This window comes from Panthera leo, chromosome A1 (genome assembly GCF_018350215.1).
Source record: "Panthera leo isolate Ple1 chromosome A1, P.leo_Ple1_pat1.1, whole genome shotgun sequence".
Lineage (NCBI taxonomy): Eukaryota > Metazoa > Chordata > Mammalia > Carnivora > Felidae > Panthera > Panthera leo.
In genome coordinates, this window is record NC_056679.1 from 168,089,194 (window position 1) to 168,111,019 (window position 21,826).

Below are 21,826 nucleotides of genomic sequence, written 5' to 3' on the forward strand. Positions count from 1 at the left end.
ATCCAGATGTGATAAGCATTCTCCTCTAACATTTGATAATATCTAATTAAGAGACAGTTATAATGAAAGAGCTTAAAATATTTCATTTTTGCCAAGGCTCATCATACAGTCAATCTCTCTTCCTCTATCCTCTTCCTTACCATTTATTCATCATGCAAAAACTAAACTCTCAATCCTTTCAATGTATTACTGTGACATCAATGACAAGGATAGCAGATAAGAAGGTTCAACTGACAATCAAATATTGGGAATGGGCTAAGATGTCAACAATGCAGGACATTAAAACATTTTTAAAAATCTGTACTGAAGATATGGAGAACTATCCATTGCTCCAAATGTGTTTAGCATTACAAGCACACTTCTGTGCAAAATAATGTTAGAACTCTAAGAAAGAGTGGATTTGTTTTATTTATAAATCTAAAATTTTCCACCCAACTGCCATTATTCACCCTGAAATATTTCTCCCTTTGGTTTTAGAGAAATAAAATCTCAATTGCTACCTCAATACAACATGCTGAATCATCTAAAACCTGGCAATAAAAGTTTTCCGTGGTTTCCCTCCTAACATTTTAAGCAGTACATGATAGGGTAAGAATTAGCTTTCCCCTGAGCACCTAGAAACAAGACTGTCTCCTAAGTTAAACCATGAAATGAAAAAAGAGAACAAATGAGCAATGATAGTCAAAAGAACTATATTGTGACTACAAATAGTCAAAAGAACTCTCCGGCTACAACAAGAATTTAACATCACATCGTCATCACAATGACAACCACAGAAAGAAGATATCAACTGGCAACAGGGCAACCGTATCATTTATCATCCAACCATGACATTAAGCCAGACATAAATCAGGACCATGCTACACCAATTGAGACATACGATCACCCTACATTACAAAAAGTTTTGGTCAAGGTGGAAAATAAGAATACAAAACAGAGAGCAAACTTCACTATTGCCTTTCCAAGTACTCTAAGAGGGTCCTGTTGCATGAATATATCACATATTTGGTAACTCGTAATGTTTTAGCCCAAGTCTGTTCTGACGATGTAGTTTTGTGTTGTTATATTTAACTTACATTTGTAACTTTTCATTTATTTATGTCTTATTTCTTCTAGTATATGGTGAATGTTCTTGATCACTGTGACAATGTCTCATGGTTTTTTTTCAAACTGCACATTCCAGCACGGTATACTATATGCTACACACTGTAGATAGAAATTGAATGCTCACTGGCTGACAGTAATAATAATTCTTATTCTAGCTGGCATATGTTGAGTAATTAACTATGTGCCAGAAACTTTTCTGAGTACTTTACATGTATAATCACATTTAAATCGTACAAAAACTTCCTAAGTAAATATTACTGGAATCCCAAGTTTACAGATAAGAAAATAAGAGAGGTTAAGTAACTTGCCTACTGACAAACGTGTAGGAAGTGGCAGAGCCAGGTATAAATCCAGACTGTGTGGCCCCAGAGCCTGTGCTTATAACCACTACGCTACACTGTCTCTTAGTGGAAAATACACTTGTGGCTACATAATTTATTACAAGTTATTTTTTCAGCTATTAAACCTTAAAGTCATTTTTAAATGCTCCAAAATAGTTGTGAGAGCATCAAGAATTGGCATAGATATGGAGAAACAGACACTCTTCTGCGGGGATCCAGACTTACATATTCTACAGGGAGTTAAGCACGATGTATAAGAAATTCAGGTATGTATTCACTTAGATGCGGAAATTCCCACTGAAGAATTTAACCTTAAGGACAAAAATAAAAGTGTACAAATATACAGGTATAAGAATGTTTACTTTACAGTTATTTATAGGAATAAAAAGTGGAAATAGCTGAATGTCTACCAATAAGAAATTGTACAAATACATTGTGCTGAAACACATGAAACCATAAAAAATGGTGACATAAATCTATATTCATTAAAACAAAAATAAATCCATAGTACACTGTTGACTTTCAGACACAGATTGCAAAATAGTATGCACAATGAAATTCCAAAAAGAAGTAGGGGGAGTACATACATATGTGTACATCTGAAAAGATGTTCATCAAAATGTAAACGGTAGAAATGTCTGAATGGCAGTAATTTAGGTTGTCTCATTGTTTTAAAAATATTTACTAAAAATTTACTTAAGTGTGTGTGTTATTTTGTCATTCAAAGGAGCATACAAGAATTACAACAGTCTACAATCCAGAGACGCATTTTAGGCCATGAAAGAAAATAAGTGTTGGTGGCAAATAAGTGGCCAGCTAATAAGAACAATGAGAAAGGAGCTCAAGCAAAGCGGGATGCAGCAGCCTATGTATGAGTCAAGAGGAAGCAGCATTCAGGCACCACCTTCACCACCAGCAAGCTGAGTAAAGCTTGACAAGTTACAGATGATCTCTGCACCTGTTTCAGAACTGCACAATGAAGGAGCTACATGGGGTATTCTCAGAAGTTCTTTTCATTTCTAATGGTTTGTGGTGTAAATTTTCAGAAAGAACAGATATGAAAAGGACAACTCCTCTATCCCTTGCTAGTCACAAGTGGATTATTTTTTTTGTTTGTTTATGTTTATTTATCTTTGAGAGAGAAACAGAGTGTGAGTGGGGGAGGAGCAGAGAGAGAGGGAAACGCAGATTCTGAAGCAGTCTCCAGGCTATGAGCTGTCAGCACAGAGCCTGACGGGGGTGGGGGGCTCGAACTCACAAACTGTGAGATCATGACCTGAGCCAAAGTCAGACACTCAACCGACTGAGCCACCCAGGCACCCCAGATTATTCTTTTTGTTAATGTCTATTCATTTATTTTGAGAGACATTGAGAGGGTAAAAGAAAGAAAGAGGAGCAAAGAGAGGGAGAGAGAGAATCCCAAGCAGGCTCCACCCTGTCAGCATAGAGCCCAACACAGGACTTGATCTCACGAATCATGAGATCATGACCTGAGCCGAAATCAAGAGTCAGTCGCTTAACCAACTGCACCACCCAGGTGCCCTGGATTATTCTGCAGTTTGTTAGTATACACTTTAATTTGTTTGTGAAGGATGTGAAATATCAAAGTCTGGAAAATGAGAACAACAGTGCAAACCCACAAACCCACTCAGACAACTTGTTTTTGGAAATATGATTGTTCCTCAGAGAGTAGGATAGTATACTCTCCTAAGAAAGGAGCCCCCAGGAGACCCTCTCCATCCCAATAAAAGTTCATTTCCAAACAGCTGACAGTTCATTTATAACATTTCACATTTATACAGATAAAAAAAAAGTCTATATGATCCATCTGACATTGCAGTATTTATCTGTCTACTGACAAAAATCTAAGGAATAGTCAAGTGAGACTTTGATGTTGCATTCCACTATTATTCAGATATATCAATAATCAAATCTGGAGAGCTGCCAATAAAAGCAGAATAAACATCATTAGCATTTTAATAAACCTGCAAGCCACAGGGCTGGAAAAACAGAGCGAGACAGAGCAAAGGGAAATCAGCATGTGCAATGTCTTCCCTCCAGCGGTTTGCCCTTTGGCAGCCCACTATGTCCTCCCTGCTCCACTCCCGCAAAACACACACTCCGGAGACTTCTCTGGATTTTAAAACCTCTCATAGACCTGTCCAAGCTCTAAAGTTAGGAGGGTGTATCACAGTTTTTTTAAATCAATAATAAATAACCTGATTTTAAAAACACTTTAAGAAACTGATCTTGTAGTTATAAGAAGCATTTTGAATGTCATATAGTCAGAGTATGATTTTGTATGTTAACTAAATAGACCCAGATGATAGATGAAGGAAAAGGTGGTACGAAGATGGAATGAAAGAGAGAGAGAGAGAAACACAGAGACAGAATATATGCAATGGATGAAGAGCCAGGAGCTCAGGAGCACAGAAGGCTGAAACTACTTCCAAATCAAATCCTGTGACTCTTGGAATATATCAAATTCAGAATAACATACAAACATTCAAAGTAAATAGCTAATTTTTCTTAATTTTCAGTCATTACATTTTTTCAACTGAACTAGAAATTAGAAATTAAAAGCCCTGCTTCATAGAATATATTGAATTTCACATAATCTCTCATTACCCACATCGTGCATGTATATGTGTGTGTGTGTGTGTGTGTGTGTGTGTGTGTATAATGTTAAAGTATCTTTTGAAAAGTGTAACTCCTTAAAATACATTTGGATAAAAGCTGTGAGTGAAAAACATTTCACAAAGGTAAGTAGCTATATATAAATTATTTTATGGCAATATAAGTAGGTGACACTGTTGTGTTTCTTTTTAAATCTCTACTTCTGAAACTGAATGTACTTTGTCCATTTAATCTGAAAACTCGTTTGTGAAAATATATAACAATTAGTACACTCTAATTGTCTTATTGTCTTCAGATAATTGTAACAATTGCAAACACTTCAGTGTTACTATACGATTAGCAATTAAGTAACTTTCAAGAGTCTGCTACTATCTTAAAAAACATGACTTAAGATGTCCATTGTCAATTTGAAGGAAACTATGAGGCTATAATGGTGATGAAGCATCAGTCATAACTGGTACCACCCAAGCCACCATTCTAATAATGAACTAATGATTCATACTCAAGGTGCTTTCGAAACATGATTAAGCCTCCAAACATTCCACTAAGGTAAGTTCTCATTACCCCAATCTTATAAAAGAGAACTTAAATAAGTTTACCAAGGTTACACATACAGTGACTGACTCAATGACAAAAGTTTGGAATAACAGAAAAACAAGAACATAAAGGGCCCCAGACTCTCAACTCCCACTGCAAGCCCCTATTCGTTAGTATTGCAGAGAAGCCTTTCAAGAGTAATTTATTTCTAACTGACCTTCTCTGGTAGCCACAGGCAAGTGTTTGCCAAAATGTCACTGACCAAAAAACTCCATACAATGCCATATATTATAAAATGAATATGTCAAGAATCAGATGAAAATGTCATCAGTGACACTGACAACAATAAAAGAAAATATTCTACAGATTTAAGGAACGAAAGAAGATCCAAGTTAAAGGGGGAAAAAACCACCTGAGAAAATGTCATCAGTGACTACAGCAACAAAAAATAGACCACAGCTTTAAATAAAAGAAGAAGACACAAATCAAAGGGGAAGAATTACCTGAGAGTCCAGTGCTCTCTAATGGATCAGAAAGGAGAATAAAGACTCCTTTTATGGAGGCTTGTAGAAAAACTACGTCTCCTTTAGAAATCATGCTATTTTTTCTGGGAGGGACGGGAATAGGCAGTAGATGGAGGCAACATGTCTGAGCACCTGTGAGAGCTCTTTAGATCTGAATCCCAAAGTCAGTCATTTTCTCATTTGCATGTCAAAATGAATGACATAATTTGTGAATGTCATAAGTAGTCACAGAAAATTAAATAGAAACTGAACAAAAATTTCCTCCTTGTTGCCCTTAAGATAGAAAGTCAAAAGTTGTTGATTGTCCCATTTTACAGTCTTTGGAAGTAAGTTTCACTTGTAAAAATACTTAAAATTAAACAATCCGGTTGGATATGTTTACCGTTTTGAAATTTATATAAATATATATGATATATGTGTATACATGATTTTATTGAGAAAATTATTTTACACTAAGATTTTGGCTTTTTTTCTAAATGGACCTAGTTTAAAAAATAAATTCATTAAATTAAATTTAAAAAAAAATGTACCTAGCTTCAAATGTGATTATTGAAATCAGTGATTACAATCAATGGGGCTCCTGGATGGCTCAGTCAGTTGAGATTATTGAAGTCAATGACTGCAATTCATGGGGCTCTTGGATGGCTCAGTTGGTTGAGGGTCCAACTCTTGGTTTCAGCTCAGGTCACAGTTTGTGGGTTCAGGCCCCATAGCAGGTTCTGTGCTGACAGTGTGGAGCTTGCTTGGGATTTGCTCTCTCTCCCTCTCTTTCTGCCCCTCCCCTGTGATTTCTGTCTCAAAACAAATAAACAAACTTAAAAAAAATTTTTTTTAATGATTACAGTTCATTACTGATGATCAGAATATATTTTTTTCTATAGTCTGGAATTTTCATCTGCATATGATTGGCACTTTTAAATAAAGCTTTAATAGAACCTTCAAAATAACACATTTACACTTTTGATTACCTGCCTGAGGATAAACTGTTCTGAAGATTAACCACAGTCCAAATTTAATTTTAGGCAGTTTGTTCTAACTAAATGCTCACAGGACACCTATCCTCCCAACAATGAAGCAAATGAATGCTAATATGAGTGTTAACAAAGCAGAGAGAGATGCGCATTGGAATTTCTTGCTACCAACTACTATTCCATGTTTCTCTCATATACACTCCCAAGCCCATCAGTGTGGATCATCACAAATTCTAAAAACTTTGTCAAATGCAATACGCACATACAGAACTTACTTAGTGGACTGAAATATACTGTGCAACAGTGACAAGTTAGTGAAGACAAATGCAACCATTCAAAGTAAACATTAGAAAAATACTGTCAATGGAAAAAGAATCACAAGTAAAATAAATGTGCATACAAGAATCAACAGGGGTGTAACACTGTGAAGTTACTGTGACCTTGTCCCTTCCTAAATAGCTACATTTTCAAAATGGGAGAGGACCTTCCAGTAGCAGCAATGTCTGTGTGGATGTCTAAATATCTGTCAGGGCCTCCTTGGTGCTACTTTATACTTCTCTGCCTCTTACAAGCTTCACTGTTACATTCTACTTGGAGATGGATGTCTGCCAAGAGACATCACCCCCAAAAAAGCGCTTCTGTAATATAATGATGTCTCCATACTGAGAATAAACTTGTGAAGAAAAATCTCGGAACCAAAAAGAAGATGGACATCTCTTTAAAGACATAAACTACTAAACATTTCTAATTTCAGTAAGACTATAATGAGCAAAATATTAACTGTATGGTAAGTAATGTATATTTTTCAAAGACAGTTATCCCATAAATGTCTATAAATCTGCAGAAAGAAATGTAACGGAACACAACTCTCTTTTTTTTTTTTTTTTCCCAAATTGATTATTCAATTTAATGAAGCCAGGGCATTGTCTTGACACATTTTGTCATCCCTTTTCCCAATAAATGGCTGTCACAAGGATATCATGTTTCTTCTGGGTTTTTCTTCCCCCTACTCCACCTTCTTCATTCAGTTTTCTTATTTCCAGTAAGGTTAACATGTTGTCAGTTAGACGAAAATTGTCTCCACATATCTCACACACAAACCACCACTCTCTGTTAGAGAATTCAGTTAGTGTCTCTTTAACTCTTCAGTTAGAATCTCTTTAACTCTGCAAGCGTTTTTAAAGGTTATGTCTATACCCATTAAATGAAGATTACTATTTTGAATGACTTATTTTGACTTGCTCTATTTCTTGACCAATTTGAGCAGTTCTTTTTTTTTTTTTTTTTTTTTTTTTTTTTCCTTTTACCTTGAACACAATCTTATGGTCTGATTGCCATGTAATCAATCAACACAGATTTACTGAACTTCCGGTTAGGAGCCCAGGAACATGGAAAAGTCACAATGTCCAGATACAGTTTTAATACCTATGCTGCTATCAATGTAACATTCTAAGAAATTTATAAACCATCTGAGTGTAAATTAAAACTAGTAGACAAAAACGCAACTTCTCTCTCCTCTCCCCAAACATCAAGTAAGATTTTCTAGATATATATTCACACAAAGCAAAATATTTGTTTATATTCATGTAATACAATAAAATATCAAAATAGTAAAATACACTGGGATTTATTGGTTGAAAGAAGAGATTAAGCAAAACCAAAGATAAGATTTCAGCTTAAATTCAAATTAGAAGGAAAACAAATGGAAACTGCTTTTCCCAAACGAAACCAGTTCTCAAAATACTGTAATAAATCATGGAGGAAACGCTCCCAGACTTTATTTAACAGGCAATAAAACCCTGAGGCAGGTCCGATTAGTGTGCTGTTCTGGTAAATGATAAGATGAGCACTGATACATATGTCAAAATCAACTACTACTATTAACTGGTTTATTGATGTATAGTTATTAAGGTGATACTTAAAACTAACAATAAAAGCATTTCAAAAATGAAAAGATCCTCGCTTGTATTTGTGGGATTTCTGTGGTAGGTATTAAGTGCCATTACTTACATATGCCCTAGAAGCTATGTCCTTATAAGACTTATTATTAGAAGATACAAATGCTGAAGGTAAAAATATGGTGATTAAGCTCCAGCCACAACACTTCCTTCTAAGAGAGGGTCTCTTCCTTTTCATTTCTCCCTAACGTGACAATTGAGTAAAACAGAATATACTATTAAAACTATAAAACACCTAAAATTGTTTTTAATATAGGAATTGACCACTGAACAACCAGATTTGAACCACAATGGTCTGCTTTTACACAGATTTTTTAAATAAATACAATACAGTATTATAAATGTATTTTCTCTTCCTTATGAGTTTTAAAGTAATATTTTCTTTTCTCTAGCTTATTTTATTATAACAAGACAGTATATAATACATACAACATAGACAAATTGTGTTAACTGACTTCTTATGATCTATAAGGCTTCCAGTCAATGGCAGGCTATTAGCAGTTATATTTGGGGGAGTCAAAAGTCACACGCCAATTATCAGATGTGCAGGGGGTCAGCACTCCTAACCCCCATACTGTTCAAGTCTCAACTGTATGCATAAAATTGAGACCTTATATTTATGTATTTTTAAATCTATATTCACACTGTTCCCTTCAGACTCAAAGCTCGTATGACACCAGTAGAGCTGTCTTTGTTTCCACGCCATCTTTTAGATGAATACTCAAGATTAAATAGTATCACGAGAAACTGCAAATGGATGTTATTTTATTGTAATATTTATTTCATTCAATGATATTTATTTTATTATAATGCTATTTAGCTAGCACTTCGATTCAATAGATTCCACTGGTAGATTTAACTGCTTATGGCAACCCAACTATATTTTTAAACTCAGAATAAGCTGTTGGAGGCAGTTTGATAGATGGGATTGAGGTCAGACATATCTACATTCAATCCTGACTCTGCATTTACTAGCTGTGATCGTCAGCAAGATACTTTACCTCTGTGAGTTTCATTTCAGTTCACCTATAAAACAGGGTATAATGATACCTATGTCATAGAGTTAATGTGATGATGAAATAAGATAATAACTAAAACACTCTTGGTACCTTACCTAACAATATAAAATTCTCAACACAGAGTCGCTATAAAATCTCTGTAATTAACTGCTGTATAACAAACTACACCAAAACTTAGTAGCTTAAAAAAACAAAACAAAACAAACAAACAACAACAACAAAAAAAACAGCGCTTATCTGCTCACTACTCCATGGGCCAGCAATTTGGACTGGGCTTAGCTGAGTAGTTCTCCTGGTCTCATTCACTATACGGGACTGCAGGAATCCAAAGGCTTGACTGAGGCTAGTCTTGGTGCCCCTGTTCACATATATGACAGTTGATCGTTGCTGTTGGCTTGCCCTCCATCTCCATGTGGTCTCTCATCTTCAAGAGACTGGCCTGGGCTTCTTCAGGTGATGGCAGCATTCCAGAAAGGCGAGAACAGAAGTTGCTAGGTCTCTTAAGCCAAAGCTTGGAAGCCTCAGAACATAATTTCCACTATATACTATTGGTTAGAAAAAGTCACAAAGCCTGCCTAGATGCAGAAGGATAGGGAAATGGATGCTACCTATGGATGGGAGGCTAGGCAGCATCACACTGCACAAAGGCATGCATACAGGGATGGGAAAAAGTTATGGCTGTAATTTGCAATCTTCTGAAGGGTGCAAAATAGTGACAAATTCTTACAACTTTAAATAATTGTAGAATTATTTAAATTCTTATTCTTTAAATAATTGTAGAATCCAAGTTTGTAGAAGGCCAAGAAGAAGTACTAGCTTGAGTTTTCCACCAAACATTTCTTCTGCTGCTTCAATGACAGATTTCAAAAGATACCCAACAACCAGTCCCAGTGACTGATATCATCATGTAAGCTTCTTTGGTTGCTTTTCTGGTCTAAAGGTCCTCAGCATGTTTCTATTGAATTAATCAATACATTTATTTTCATCTGACTTGATGGCTTTACCTTCAACAAGAAACTGTCTAACTGAAGATTCCACAACAAACAGCATCACCAAGAAATTGGGATCGAGTATGAAGTACTTCTAGAGACTATGAAATGTGTAAAAGAAAATAAAGAAAAATCTATCACTGTAAAAAGTATATACACTTTTGTTCTTCTCCATGAAAATGATCACTAGAGAAAAATTTAGTTTTGTGATACAGTCAGCTAGCTATTCATCCTGAATTCAGGAGAAATAAAATAAAAAGAAATAAATTAAAGACAACAATTTTTATATCTTTCATCCAACAAAAAGTATAATGTCAAGCAAAACTTGAAACTTATCTTTAAATTATTGTGTCAAATCTCATTTTAATGAATATCTTTCTAAATTTCTTATCACAGCCTCGGAAAGTCACAAAATGATAACTGCTACCAAGACTTTCTTTAAGATGTGTGTCTCTGCAAGATTTATCTTGAGCCACAGTCCTTAATACAATAAAATCTGTTTGTTTTGGAGAATTTCATGGGGCAGGATATGCCACCAAACACACTGAATGGTAAGAATTGCTCCTTATGGAAGGAGAGAGGTGAAAGAAAGAGCTACTTGCTGTTTGACAATATGGTGAGCAGAGGAGGGGTCGGGTAATGGCTAATTCCCCCACTGACATTTCTACATTTTCCAATGAAGAACTCATTCCTAAACTTGCCATTTTTTTTTTTTCAGCTGAGAATCTGTTACAACATTGCTTCATAGAGAAACAGTTGGAAACTCAAGTAGTTTTCAATTTTAGACAAATTGATGCTGCCAAAATTATAATACTCAATAATGGAAAACTTCAATAACATGAAGTATGCCTAATCTGGTTTTTAAGACATTAAAAATCCTGATTACTTTATGAGAAGCCACATGAGAAGCCAAATACACATTCGGCTAGAGGAAATATCACTAGCCGGTGCCATCTTCGGTGGCTAGGTATTTCTTCTCCTATGTGAACAAGGCAACTTAGCATGCATATTGAAATTAGATAATCCTAACTGATAATTAAAGATTAAAGATAACCCCATGCTACAGCTCCTGTACAGGTAATCTACTTCTCAATTTATTTTTATAGGAAATCTTGTAAATATCTAAAACACTCTTATTTTGCTTTAATTATTTCACAGCCCTACACGAGTGATAGATACACTATATAGGTTAGTATGGAATAGTTACCACTTTTGAAAAATAGTGACTATTCTAACATTCTTTAATTATACTGCTTACTAATCTTAATTGCCACGATTTCAAAAGACAGTTCCAAAGTGCATCTTGAACAAACAGAAAAGCAATTAGCCTAAATTAATTGCTTTGCTGATGTGATTTGCAGTAGGTATGCTTGGTGGTTTTGAAACTCCTGCCAGTGCTTTCACAACTTGATGTTCTGATGATTTTTTAGCCTATTTTTGCACCAGAGCAATTAACCAGATAATTGTTCTAATGTGAACCTGGCCTTAATCAGTATGTTTAGGTTCATGGTAGCAATTAACCAAATATTAAACATACTTTAAAGAACAGAACTTAAAAGTGCTACAAGACGAGTTAAGAACAAAACTGTGTTTTTTTTTTTTCCCTCAGACAGTCATATTTTTCTCACCAAGAAGCAAAAAAAAGCTGTAACTGTCTCCTTTGCATCTTTTCAATTAACACAAGGTATCATTACATATGAAAGACAAGTGAAGTTTCTGGTTCTTCATTTAGAAGTATTCCAAAGACCCTATTAAAAGGGCAAACCCAAGGATCCCACATTAAAATCCTATCTTTGTTCAAAAAATGAGGCTACGGGTTTCAGATAAATAGCATGCAATACATAAAGCAAGCTCTATCCGAATCCAGACAATGACATTAAATCCTCACCTTATGAAGTTTCAACTTTATTCAGAAATAAATAAATCTGGAAGAAAGAGGGCATTTGAACCAACCGCCTGGATTTCAGCCAGAGTTCAAGCCAGATTTAAAGGCAGATTTATACATCCTACAAAAGCAGCATTTATAATTCTTGCACCATGCAGGTATTAAATGGCTTCTCTGAGCTGGGCCCTACACGAGATGCTAGGGGGTGCTGCGATGGGGGCAGGGGGCCCAAGATGAAGACACAGGTCCTCCTTACCAGGAGAGAAACTCATACACAAAACATTATGCAGCCACAAAATGATCTACGCCACCAACAGAGTGACTGCTGTGGATTCAGCCAGACAGTAACACGATACAGCACTTCATTACAAATACCATCATCATTTCTTCTTTTCTTTAAATATAAAGAAATTCACATTCAATTTAAGGGAAATCATCAGTAGTGCAACCATAACTGTTAATGAAACAAGTCTGATCTTTTGGCTTCAGTAAGTGAGGAGTTATTTTATACTACTTTAAATTAAATATTTTATCAGCTGGGGAATAATATACCTAAAACCTTTCTGTTTTCACAAAGCAAAGGGTTCAAGCTGCAAGCACTCTGTCATTCTTCATGTCTCCACGTCTTCGTGTCCTCTTTCTTAATTTCTGAAAGGACTGTCACACAGAAAATAGCCCAGGCACATATGTGTCAGGTCTGCCATTTTTAATTATTACCAATCAAATTCCAGCAATTTCTCCTCTGGTTAAACATGTGTGTACCTATCTGCTAAAATATTTCTTTATGCCACAGTTCATAAAATATTTTAGGCTGATGCAAATCCCTTGCACTAAATTAATAACTAATCACAGGAGATATTTATCATCTCAAGCCTTTTACAGGAAAATTGTCAGATTTAATCACCTTTCTCATATTTTCACTATTTACTAGGCTTCATTTATCATACATTCAAAAATTTTGACAACAGTGAGTTATTTTAATTACCATTTCTGGTTGGGGATTAAGAAAAAGACAACTCCTGGGGGAAATGGAGAAGGGAGGGATGGTCCTAAGTTTGTCCGAGCAATCAATAAACGATTACCATTTCGCCAATAAATGAAGATTTTCTTCCCTGTTGGCAATTTTAAAGCCGGTTTGCGGTTAGGAAGCCTCTAACTCCATGAGCATATAGCGCTGCATCTATCATCGCATAAAACACACCCCATTCTTCCCATACTCTGATCATGAATTCGGATTTTATACTATGCAAGACATATGTTTTTTTTAGTCCCCCAAACTGAATGATTAATGTATGTTTACTTACATTTATATTGCCTGAAAAACACAAAAGCAATAGCAGTGTTTAGAGTACCACATCCAGGAAAGCTAGTGATATACTTGTATGGAAGCTCTGTTAATTATTATTTACAGAAATCTTTACTTATGTATTTATCACACAATAGGAACCACACACAAAGCAGAAATTTAAAGTTGCCATTACATGTCAGAACTACCATAAAAATTCACATTATTCTGTAAGACAAAATAATGTGAACACGGAGAATCAATAAGACAAACTCATCCACATCAAATCCAGCTTCCATCCCATCTTCAGAAATGCAGTTAAAAATTAAAGCAAGCTGAGACATATACATCTCATACAGATTTTCCTTTCAAGTGATTTTTGTTAGGTTAAATACTTTTGAACATATATCAATTAACATTTCCTTAAAAATGAGACTTAGCCACTAGATGTACTAAAAGAACAAATATCCAGTATCACTATGTACCAAACAATGAAAAAGTTCCTTTCATTTGAATGCACTAAAAATTTCATCTGAGGATAGATGCACAAATCATTTTATCAGAGACTTTGCCTTTTGTACAAAAATATCATCAGTTTTGTGAAAAATCACATATACTGGGAAACCGGTACAGACTAGTTATAGCAATTATTTTTTGCCAAAGGTACTGAGACATTCAATGAACTTCCTTCTTTTTAACCCAGAGACAACTTACTCAAAATATACACCCAGTATTCTCCTTTACTCTGCAATGGTTAAGCATTTGCTACAACTGGGAGGGAGCTTTTATAGATAATGAAATATCTGTAAAAACAAATGTGTGTCATCACATGCGTAAATAAATCCTTATTCAAATTTCATTTGTGAAATTCCTGTTGATACCAACTATGAACGAGGTGTGGTACAAGACACAAAAATGGGCAAGACTTTCTACTTCTCCTCAAGGAACTTAGTATGAAATGAAGAGTATTTACAAATAAAGCCGGTGGGGAAAATTTGCTCTTCACTACAAAATTAGCTGTTTTGTAAATCTACTTTATGTACACAGTAAGATATCCAAAACTTGTCACCTATCAAATATCCCAAAGGGAAAAGAGAAGGTAGCATTCTGATGATGTTTAGAGTGATCAAGCACAGCATGATGCCTGAGATAGGATGACCATATAATTTATCACACACACCAGGACACTTTGGACCACAGAAGGGAACAGTGAAGCACAAATGCTAAACCTGACAGAATTTCAAAATAACAAGAATGGGCTGGAAATGTTCTAGCAAATGAGAACACTAGGTCACTCCAGGTCTGAGGCAGAACGAGGTACTGGGAGAACATGAGCCCCTCGTGGTTACAGCTCAGACTTTGAAAACATATTAAAATGAATTCATTTTAATATGGATTCATTTTAATATGTTCTACCACTTACTACTTGTGAGCTATCTAACCTCTCTGGACCTTAATCCTTTCATTTGAAAACGGGGTTAATTTCTTCCTCAGGGCTGTTGTAAAGACAAATGAAACACTGTGTGTAAACACTTAGCACAGTGTATGGCACAAACTATAATAAATGATAGCTATTATTAGCTATCTTCATTATCCTTGGTTCAAAAAACAAAAGGGAGAAAATATTATACCCTCTGGCCTCTCTAACATTACAAGAACCAATCACAGTTTTAAAAAGATGGTCTAATGGATAGAAGGACACAGAAGACATATTTACAGATAGCTTGAGCATCTGAATAGTAGTTACTCTAATATCATACTATTCTTTTAGGGACAGTCTTACAAATAATTGTGAATATAAAAGAGAGTGTCAAAAAATATGCCAGGCTTAAACAAGTGTCACTAGCTCAGAAAGACTCCGTTCTGTCCCTAAAACTCCCTCGGAACTCAATAAAACATTTCTTATTCTTTTTGCAAAAAATATGAATATCAGAGAAAGCATACAAGATTATTCAGATTACAAAAATATGCTAAAATTCAGTTGCACAAAAGCTGGAGCTGAGCAGCCCAGCCACAATATTAGACACCAAAAGTATGCAGACGGAGGGCTCCACATACTCTACACACGCAGGGCAGTGCTGCTGTAAATGCCACCACAGCGTTGCTCCAGTAGTCAGTGTTATTTTTGCTGCCTCTTTATTTCCAAGTTTTCAGACTTTTATAAGAGAAAATTGTTCAAACTTCACACCACTCAATACTCCAAGGTGAAAAGTATTCCTCTCCTCCAGACCACTTAACTTTAATAGAAAACAAAATATTCTCAAACTCAAATTCAACTATGCCTGCTGGATTTAATGGATAGGTTTGTCCCCCCTGGGCAATCTTTAAACCTCAGTCTCTAGGAGAATTAAGTAATATTAGGGGATTGAAATGAAATAAAATTCTAAGTCCACTGTGACATGACATTCACAGGAAGATGGTAGATTATCCACCCAGTCCTCGAACACTTATAAATACAATATATAGCATATGCTCACAAAACAATTCTTAGAAATAAAACACAATGGACACTCAGCAAATAGTTTATATCACCAACACCTGCTCAAATCCTCTCTGAACTTTATTTCTAAATGTCACCGTTTTTTATTGAATCAACGGAAATTTGAAAGAAGAAACAGAATAAACATCCAGAGAAGATCAAGGGAGTTAGAAAAATCTTTATAGAAAGCCTCATTGAGTTTTCCATGAGCCAGGGCGCTGTCAGTCTCCCTCAAAGGGGTGGTGGAGTAATCTGTCATTCTACAACTTCAACCTAAGTACACCTAGAAGACTAAATAGGGCTACCCACAGAAGAAGAGGAGAAAGAATAGTATTAAGATTTTTCTCAATGCTACAAACAAAGAAATCAAGATTCAAATACTGAGCACTGGAAATAAATTCATTTCATTTTAAAATAAGTAACTTTAAATCACAGCCTTGAAGTTGGAGGGAATTTAATAAACTAGCTCAGCTCTCTTTGTAATTCAGGAAACTTTTTTTAGAACACTCTTGTTTGAACACTGAGTGGAAGTGTCCATTTTGGATGGCAGTGGATGAAATTAAAGTGTTTAGCTAATTTTAAGCTGAATTCTGTCTCTTGCTGTAACTTCTACCCTTTGGCCAAAGCTCTGATGCCTAAAATAACGAAGAACTAATTTAAGTAGACCAATTAACTCTCTATTGTCTGTTAATATAGTTTATCAGACTGGACTTAAAAAGAACGATTTGTTTTGAAATAAGAAATACCCTTTAAAAACCTCTACATTCTTGATTTTCAGCTTGTAGACTGGGGATAGACAGATAATACAAAAAAAGTACAAAAGTACCATGCCTGGTAGGAATGGTGGAGGACTGGAGAATCGCCAGAGAGAATAGCTTATTTGTCTTCCCAGAAAGACTGAGTCCAATGTTGCTAGATCTGCAAATTTCCAACAGAGAGCCCAACTTCATAATTTTTATGTGAACTATTCCAATTTTTAAAGTGTTGGCAACTAGTTCAACTTTTTAAATATTTTATAGGCCAAACAAAGCAGCTTTATGGACTGGACTCAGCTGTAGACCACCAGTTTGCAGCTTCAACTTATTTAAAAGTGTCATTTAAAGAGAAACTATCCATAATTACTATTCTAAACACTAGGACATATAAAGTGAAATGTTAACATATTATAGATGCTATTTCATGTTTGAAAGAAATCGGTCACAATAGTCTAAGATTTAAAATTCTCCAAATTTTAGAATGTCCACTGATAGAATAGACATGAATAGAAGATTCACACAGCACAATTAACTCCTTTACATGAATAGCAGATTCAAACAGCACAATTAACTCCTTAAAGAAAGTGTTCTCAGTTACTAATGTTCAACAAATTTAATACATTCAATTTTTTTAACTGCAAATTCAAAACATAAATCGCTAGCTAGGCAAGTTCGACTGGTTGGCAACATAACTTACTTTAACAACCAACCTGGTATTTATTATGTTTTGTGACTTTAGCTGATAGATGCTAGAGAAATTTTCATTTCTCTTATATTGTTATCCTAATTCATTAGCAAGCATGGTCAACTGTTAATGAGTGGATCATATATTTGATAATGGGTATACAATATCATGCGATTGAACTTTTTTCAAGACTAATGTTAAAAACTGAAAATGGGAGATTTATTACGTCTTTAATAACCAATTTAAAAATTTTAAATAGTTTTTGTAAAGATCTATTAAAATCAAGTAGATTTCATTTAATTCTTCTTGGCAAAAAGGAACAAAAGAGCCATTATAAGCCTATCACTAAAGATGCTCAGAACCGTTCAGTTTTTTACATATCAGTTTGTTATATCCAAAGCATGCTGCTTTTAGACTCTGTGCCAAACATACAAAAACGAAGAAGACCAAATTGGATGTGAAATAACAAAAGATTTATATCAAATACAAATAAACATTTCACTAAACTTAGAGTCAGAGAGAGCAGGGTAGATATAACAATCAGACGTTTAATTTAAGTCACTGATAGAAATAGTGTCCTCTTTTCATAAACCACTTGGATTTTATTTGTATTCAAAAGCAATGGTAAATGTCAAATGACTACTAGCCCATCCTTCTGAATACAAGAAAATATCATGCTGTTTAACTCTCTAAACACAAAAAGTGCTTTTAGAAAAACAAAGATAAAGAACAGCATGTCTTAGTCATACACATCGACAGAAGAACCAAAAAATGCTAAAAGATACAAAGAGCATAACAATAAAGACCTTCAATTACTACATATTTTAAATTTTTGAACTTCAAAAGAAAGCTTACAGATAAGAATTTTTTAGTTCAAGATAAATCTTATGCGTAAAGTTCTGAATATCAAAGTTTATCTTCATGTAAGGATTCCTTTCTTAAGGCTAGCAGCATTAAACACAGATCCTTTTCAAATGTACTACATATAAAACAACATCTAAAGTTTCTATTATACTTTTATTAGAAAAGAAAAAAATAATGAGAGTCCTTTTAAAAATTAAGAAATTTACATATTAATGTCAGTTGTGTGTGAATCCCAACCATGAAATGGAAAATTGACTCACTAGCCACCATGTGCTTTTTCTTATTTGTCCTCACCCAGTTTTTAATGCAGCAATGATGGAAAAAACATCTGCTGGAAAAGCTAAAGAAAAATCATACAAAGGTCTAAATTTAATAGGAATAGTATGACCTTCCACTAAACAAAAGATCTGAAAGAATTAAAAGAGAACATGTATAAAGTGCCTATCAATTACCTGGGTAGTAAAGGTTACTTTCCTCCCTTCTCTCCTTACAAGGCTCACTACACTCATTAAGTCTTCTGTCACCTAAAGAGAGCAACCTTTGAGAGCATGAGGGACTCAGTGACCTACAGTCAGAGACACAGTACCAAGTATTTAGTAGGGGGTTAATAAATGCTTCCTGATTTACTAGAGGATAATAATAATGAACAAATGTAAAACAGACGCTAATTGATAGGCTAAATGCATTAGTGCATTCCAGTGCCCTCTATATGAAAGGTTACTAACCCATCTTGGCTAAGTGCGGAAATTATAATTAAGTCTGACGAGAAGTCCTAGATTTATACCAATATAATTACGAATATTACTTAGCTTAGTGATAGAGTATGGTAAGAACAATGAGATGAGTAATTTAGATGATACTGCAAAGTGGGTTTTAATGTTTGAAACTTCTATTACAGTACACAGGATAAGTGCAAGTAGTGTAATTAAAACCTAAAAGAGTCTGATTTTTAAAACTCTACCGCCCAGCCTCATTAAAATGCATGTTTTCTCAATTAATCCAAACTTTTCCATTAAAAACATAAAAATACACTTTCATTCCTTGCAAATAAATCTCTACAGTACATATATTTAGGATCAAATACCAAATAACCATTACAGTTAAGTAGGAAAAAAAATTATTGAAATAGCAACAGCTTTGAAAAGATGGAGCCTAACAAAGGAAAGGGAAGGAAAGGAAAGGGAAGGAAAGGAAAGGAAAGGAAAGGAAAGGAAAGGAAAGGAAAGGAAAGGAAAGGAAAGGAAAGGAAAGGAAAGGCAAAGTGAGGGGTGCCCATGTTCTCATTTGGAAATATCCAGTTAGGACTACATAAGCATTTGAAGAGCCAGAAGATTAGAAATCCCTAAATATCTTTATTTAAATGATATAAACCTAAGCAAAATGTTTACTTAGAAGACAACCTTTCTAATTATACATGGGCTGCTTCTTATTTACCTCTGTATTCTTTAATTACTGATTCTTCCACATATGTCAGCTACACAGAAAATTGTTGTGGAATAAAAGGAAATCATTTTCATAATCATTTTGTTGAAGAAACAGTTTTTTCCTTTTAATTCGTTGTATTACTAAGTAGTTTATCTCAATATTAAACTAAGGCAAAACATCACAGCATGTTCCCTTATGCACTTTATCTTATTAGATGTTATGAGAAACACTTAAAAGATTATTTTAAGATGTCATAAAATTGTAGAAGAATGTTGATTATAAAGAAGAATTCTTTAAAAAACATTTTTATCAATTTTCTGTAGATTTCAATATACTGTATATGGCAACTATTACTCACAAACAATAAATACCTTTTATAAATGATGACCATGTGATCTGGATTAGAAAATTTTTCAAGAAAAATTTTACTAAGAAAGAGTCAAGTCAAAGGTTATCACATAACTGTAAGGATAATGTGGGTTAAGTTACAAAACTGTCACTAGAACTTACCATAATGGGGGAAAATGGAGTCCATGTAACTTTAATTGTAAGTACAAAATTAAAAGAGGAGGGGAAAAGTATTTTGATTTAAAGCATTATCTGACACAAACTTAATAAGTCATTGCTCCTATTTATGCAAAAGTATTTAAATTTAAATAGGTACTAATTTTAACTGAAATAGTACTATTCTGAAAGCAAACTATTTTTGGTGGCTTATCTTTAAAAAAAACAAAAACACAATTTATCCCTCAAAGTTACTGGACCAACATCTTGTCTCTTGTCTGTATTTCAGAACCTACCTACATTAATCAGTAGCAGCGGAATAGTCCTACTCCACATTTGATTTCATTATAAAGAAGTCTACTCAAGGGCTCCTCCATCTAATTTTCTTTCATGCAATAGTTCAAAGAAAAATGGGTTTATCATTGCTTACAAGAAGAAAACTACCCATTTTATACATTTTGACACTATGTATTAAACTGTCCACCACGTGACTTCCATTTTTAAAACTAATTATATTGATGCAGAGAACAAAATGTCATCCTTGAGAAAGGACCTGAATGCATAATACTTGAAATCATTTCTTAGAATCATTCTCCTTGATAAGTGAACAGTAAATCAAGCACAAAAGTTGCAAAAATATTAGAGTAACAAACAATATATCCTGGATGGGTGACAAAGAAAAATTCAATAGACTGCTGTTATAACTGTTTAGGCAAACATTTGAATCAAAACGCATAAAACCTTGTTGTAAATATAAGCAGTGGATGGATTAAAAGCATACGTCTAGATGGTTTTCAAATCTTAAATATATCTATTTCAAAAGGCATGGCTACATTAAATTTTCCTTAAAATTGTCATGCCTTGTTATAATGATAATTAGTATTTGGTCAGTAGAACACATGTTTCCCTCTGGAAAACTGTTTTCAAGATGTTACAATGGTTACCTGTCATTTATGATCCAGTTCAGGCAGAGATTGAGAGAGCTAAGATTTTTGCACCTCTTGACAATTTCCATCACGGTTTCATTATCCAGTTCAGTGATATGACGTAGGTCCAAGCTGGAAAGATTTCGTAGCTAATGAGATAAAAAAAAAGTGAAAGATGAGAAAGATAAATGCTACATTCATTCTCAAAATTTATATAGTTTATTACAAAGTAGAGCATCACACTGTATGATACTGAAAATAGATAACAGTCTAATCAAGTTAAACTCATTCATATAATATTTTATGTACTAAATTAGAAATGAATGGAGAAGTATATATATATGAATGGCAATATATATATATATGAATGGCAATAAATATTAAAATCAAATAGATTTTATTGACATTTCATAAGAATCAAAAATAGCAACATTATACGTGGGAAAGCTGTTAAACATATCACATTAAGTACCTACAGTTTAGTAAGATTATTCTAACATTGTTCAATTTCAGATATTTATCTTCAGGATTATAACACCACTTTTGTATAGGTTTTTGCACTTTTTAAAAGATGAGATATGAGTAAGTGGTTAATTCGGAGATACTCTGGTGATATTTTATCAATAAACTCCAAATAGAACTATTACGTGTAGTGTGTTTTACCAAGTGGAAAGCAATATAAAATGCTGTTTAAGTAAAGATTTTTCTCCAGGTGTCACCTTCCCCATTTCTCCCTTTTCTCTCCTCCTTTCCTGAGGTTTCTTGTCTTCCCCTGATGTTTAGTCTCCAAAGAAAATTAATAATATCATTTAAACAAAGATGGAAATCATCCTCTTCAAATAAGCTACAAATCAAATAAGGTATTTTTGCTTAATAACACGTAAAGAATTATTCTGGATGCAAGTGATAAACCAAGTAGCACCCCTTCCAAATAT

The 21,826-nt window shown here is 34.3% G+C and overlaps 1 protein-coding gene across 3 annotated transcripts in view; it reads right to left on the reverse strand.

The window, feature by feature from the left end:
* FBXL17 (F-box and leucine rich repeat protein 17) overlaps nucleotides 1-21,826 on the reverse strand; it is a 496,901-nt gene that overhangs the window by 296,317 nt on the left and 178,758 nt on the right. For all 3 annotated transcript variants that reach the window (XM_042944694.1, XM_042944688.1, XM_042944699.1), the window contains one exon: nucleotides 20,910-21,040. In XM_042944694.1, the coding sequence (XP_042800628.1) occupies nucleotides 20,910-21,040 (131 nt within the window). The remainder of the gene's footprint in view (nucleotides 1-20,909; nucleotides 21,041-21,826) is intronic.